General features: G+C 45.7%; 1 protein-coding gene across 1 annotated transcript in view; it reads left to right on the forward strand.

Annotated features, from left to right (window-relative positions):
• dock4b (dedicator of cytokinesis 4b) overlaps positions 1 to 5,000 on the forward strand; it is a gene marked incomplete at its 3' end in the record, with an annotated part of 98,894 nt that overhangs the window by 85,917 nt on the left and 7,977 nt on the right. Inside the window, exons 45-47 of the mRNA XM_084448214.1 lie at positions 397 to 516; positions 625 to 746; positions 3,686 to 3,806. Of these exons, the coding sequence (XP_084304340.1) occupies positions 397 to 516; positions 625 to 746; positions 3,686 to 3,806 (363 nt within the window). The remainder of the gene's footprint in view (positions 1 to 396; positions 517 to 624; positions 747 to 3,685; positions 3,807 to 5,000) is intronic.

Consider the following 5,000-nt stretch of genomic DNA (forward strand, 5'->3'; position numbering starts at 1 on the left):
TTAAAACAGGGCTAAACATTTTCCCTTTACTACTCCTTTAAGAGCAATTATAGCAAGTTGCTATGGATTAAAAGCGTTAAGCGTTAGCTAAATGACTGTAATGTACTGTAGTCTTCAGTCGGTAGGCGACAGGCAGAGTACCGTAATACACCTAATATGTGAGCCAGGATATGTTTGTAGTCCCCACAGTGAAGTTTCGGTAGAAAATATGCATGGCAAGAAAATGGCACGAGGCGTGCTGCGCATGTCGAACCCGCTTCCTCAACACCCATACGACGAGCAGACGCTTGATCGAGATGTCGACCCGGGGCGCCGCGTTTTGTGCGGACCCCCGTTGAGGCCGCGGCGTGAATATTAAGCGGGGACATGAAGCACGTCTCATTCCTCCTTCCCCAGGCTCACATCCTGGAGTACGGCCTGGCCGTGCACGAGAAGTTTGTCCCGCAGGATATGAGACCTCTGCACAAGAAGCTGGTGGATCAGTTCCACCTCATGAAGTCCAGTCTGGGTATACAGGTAAGCGGGGGGGGGGGGTTCTGCATGTGTACTACTGTGTTGGTGCGAGTTGGAAGTGGTGCGCTGATCACGAGCGCCTCCTCCTCCTCCCCTCTGACCCGACCCCAGGAGTTCCCCGCGTACGTGCGCGCCAGCCCCGTGCACTTCACCAACGGGAGCCCGCGCTCCTGCCGGACCTCGGTGCCCAACATCATCAGTCCAGACGGAGGGCGCGTGGCGGCCAGACGCAGGTGAGGAATGCCTGGCTTCACCCCTCTCTCTCTCTCTCTCTCTCTCTCTCTCTCTCCTTCCCTCTCTCTCTCTGTCTGGCTCTCTTTCTCTCCTTCCCTCTCTCTCTCTCTGTCTGGCTCTCCCTCTCTCTCTCTCTGTCTGGCTCTCCCTCTCTCCCTCTCTCTCTCTGGCTCTCCCTCTCTCCCTCTCTCTCTCTCTCTCTCTCTCTCTCTTTCTCATTCTCTCTCTCTCTCTCTTTCAATTCAATTAACTTCACTTGGCTTTTTTGGCATGAAATAGTCTTCATGTTGCCAAAGCAACATTGGATTTACAGAAGTAATTCTATATACACATGCACACTCTTAATACACAAATATATACACAGGTAATTGTATATAAACATATACACACATGCAATTACATTACACAGGTATACAGCTGCAGTTCGCACGTGAAATCATTCACACGCTTATAGATCCAGATCCAGTATATATACTTCCTATACATTCAATCCAGATCCAGTATATATACTTCCTATACATAAATAATTATCATTATTTAGGTTGCTGTATTATTAGTTGTTAATTTTTTGTGATTTGGGGGAAATAGCTTTGTATAAAGTTTTGGTTTGCGGATGGATGGATGGATGGATGGATGGATGGATGGATGGATGGATGGATGGATGGATGGATGGATGGAGGTTATTTATGTGTCACTCCTCAACACACACACATTACAATAGTATCAATAACAATGAAGGCATTGAGGACCACTCATGTAGAGTTATGGGACGCCATAAGCATAACCATATGTTATAATACTGTAAAAACATCACAATGTTACAATCAATGCAGACAAAAACATGAAAAGGAATTCATAGGCTCAAGAAGGACTGTCTTCTGTTAAGGATGAGATGGAAGGCTTTGGCACATTTGTTGATACAATGTTTACCAGCTAAAATTGTACACAATTTATTTAAATAATCAAAATCACTAAAATGTACATACAAGATTGAGAGGTGAAAAAACTGTTCCGAACGAATGTCTGCATTGAGTTCACAATGTAACAGTACATGGACTTCAGATTCAATAGAACCACTATTGCATAGGGTACAGAAACATCTATCAACTGGCGTGTTTGTGTACCTTCCAGTTTTTATCGCTAGAGGTTCAACTCCGCATCTGAATTTAGCAAAAGCACTCCTATATTGTCGTGACAAGTTACATGTGCATCTGGTTCTGTTTCAAAGACACTATTAAATAGGCAGTATGTGCGTCGTTTATTTCCCTCTGGTTTATTAATCAACTGGAGCCATTTCTCTTCCTGTGACTTTGACAGAGCGGTATCAAAAAGTCTTAAATCATCCCTTGAGTAGACTAGGCCAGGTGGGACATATGCAAATAACTAAAGAATGTTCTCACAGTGTACATATCATTTTTAACATTTGGCAAATGAGAAGCCCTTTGAAAAACCTGTCTACAAAATATCTGCCAGTTTTTGAAAATGCATATCTACTGACACTGCCGTGGGGTTATCCAGACCATATCTCCCTGTAAAGCACCATTTGGGGTATATTTACCAACTCCCAAATAAAACCTACATGCCCGGTTATAGACAGCATTGAGACAAGAATAGCTTTTAAAGCCCCAGACCACAGCAGCATATGTTAGGATTGGCAAAACCAGGGATTCAAACAGTTTAGTGTAGCATTTGACAGGAAAACTGCCCAGAGATTTGCATTTGGCTATGATTGCACCCAGAGCTCTACTTGCATGCATTGCTAAATGCTTGATGGTTTCATTATAATCTAAGAATTATCTCAGATATGTGTACTCTTTTGTCGTTTCCTGTGTAGAAGGGCCACAAGAAAAGCCGAACGTGGTTATCGGCATTGATGGATTTCTAAAATGCACCACTTTTGTCTTATCAACACTTTTGTCTTATCAATGTTTATGTCCAATTTCCATTTCTGACACCAGCTATGTACAAGGTTGATCATCTACTGTAGCTCCTCTTCAGTTTCAGATATCAAAACAATATAATCTGCATATAAAAGTATACTGTAGATGTGCATGTTGCATGTTGAGCTAGTTTCTACTTCCTGTGATGCACAATTTGAGCACAGACTTTCTTCTCTGGTGCATCTTTCTCTCTCTGTGTCTCCCTCTCTCTCTCTCGCTCTCTCCCTCTCTCTGCCCCCCCCCCCCCTCTCTCTCTCTCTCTCTCCCTCTCTCTCTGTCTCCCGTCCTCTATTTCTCTCTCGATCTCTCTGTCTCTTTCTGTCTCCCTTTCTCTATCTCTCTCTGTCTCTCTCTCTTCATCCTCCTTCTCCTATTGTCACTCTCCCTGGTGCGTGGCCATATGGGCCTAGGTGGGCAGGCTGGCACCCATGGTGAGCTGTGTGTGTTTACTGCCAGGACAGACTGTGTGTGAGCGTGTGTGCGTGCGTGAGAGAGAGGTCTTGATGTGCTCAGTGAACCTGCCACACTGTACCTTTAACATCCCACCTCCTCAAGCGTTAGGAAAGCAAACAAACACACCTACACACACACACACACACACACACACACACACACACCCACCCACACACACACAAAGATTCACTGAGCAGATCACACACAGCCGCAGTCTCCTGCAGGCACTTCTCCTCCCACAGAGTTGTAACTCTCCTCAGTTTGCCAATATCACTGTGGCTCACTGTTGCACCTGGAGTGTTTCAGAGAGATGATATTGCTGCAGTATCCTTCCCAAGCCCAAACAGGCTGTCCTTTTTTTATAGCACTCTCACAAACTTGATGTTTGCCTTTTGCTTAGCAAATTCTCCAAACTGACTTGTTCCTCCGTTTGTATTGTCCGTGTGTGTGCGTGGGTGTGTGTGCGCGTGCGTGGGTGTGTCTGTGCGTGTGTTTGTGTGTGTGTGTGTGTGTGTGTGTGTGTGTGTGTGTGTGTGTGTGGTAAGTCCCCTCAGTTATCCGGCTGTGAACCGTTACTCGTCGTCTTCGCTGTCGTCCCAGGCCTCCAACGAAGTGAGCAACATCACCGGTCAGTCGGAGAGCTCAGACGAAGTGTTCAACATGCAGGTATACACACACACACACACACGCACACACACACACTCCTACTCCGTGCTCTACTAGCCTAGCAGCTCCAACCGCTCTCTCTCCTCTCCCTCTGTCCCAGACGTGCTCCAGATATCTCTCTAGGTTGCAGAATGAGGGCTCAGCTCTGTGTTTACCCTCTGGGCAACCCGCTCTGTCTCAGTCTCCTCCTCCGTCTCACTGTGCCACGCTATTTTTCATTGTCTTGCTCTCTCTCTCTCTCTCTCTCTCTCTCTCTCTCTCTCTCTCTCTCTCTCTCTCTCTCTCCTTCCCCCTGACGCCTTCTCTTTCTCTTTAACTTATTTCTGCCCTCTCTATCTCCATGGTGACGCATGCGGCAGAGCAAATTATCATGATGTGATCAAGGACAATTTTTCTGATTTGATATAAGTGCTGCCTGATCCCACTTGATAGCCTGGATGTCAGACTTCCTCGCAAAACAAACAAACAGACAAAAAAAAAAAAAAAATTGATTAAATTCTCGACTTCTTAGCCTTGTGAGACCTTCCTGATATCTCGAGCTCACGTTCTTACTCATAAATCAGTCTGGATACTCTCAATGGAGAAAATGTTGAGTCCGATCGGAAAACGATCTCGCCGATCCGCGTTGTTTCTGAGGAATTTGAAATGGAAACAGCTACGCTGGCCGAGCTTATGACAGCGAGGAGCAGCTGAAGTTAGCGCTGATAAGATATGTTCAGATCGTTCATCCATTCACCTGCCAAGTAGTTTTGAGAGCGCCTGCCCTTTTCCAAACAGTGTCCAACGCAGAGATCCCATCTGGCAGCATCAGGTTATGGATTTCTAGCCACCCAGAACGTTTTACAGAAATTACAAAATAGTGGGCCAATCAGGGACTGTGTTTTAACTGCTGTTCTGCCCTCCAATTGGGACGCAGCCCTTGATTGGTGATGTGTGAAAATGAAAAACAGTCTCCCGAAGCAAAGAGCGTTAACACCGCCATAAGTGCAGTTATTGCACAAATTGACTCAACAATAACAACAATTAAACAAGGCACTAGCGTTTTCCCAGTTCTTCCAATTGCATTTGGCAAACATTTTGTTATGCTGGCTGGAGGGGTAGGTAAAGGGAAGTACTCTTGCCCACTGAAATCGTTCCAGGCGGCTACAAGCCCAGACTGTATCGCAGAAACCTTTCTATTTTTTTGCGAGGAAG

This window comes from Borostomias antarcticus, assembly GCF_949987555.1.
Source record: "Borostomias antarcticus genome assembly, chromosome: 13".
Lineage (NCBI taxonomy): Eukaryota > Metazoa > Chordata > Actinopteri > Stomiiformes > Stomiidae > Borostomias > Borostomias antarcticus.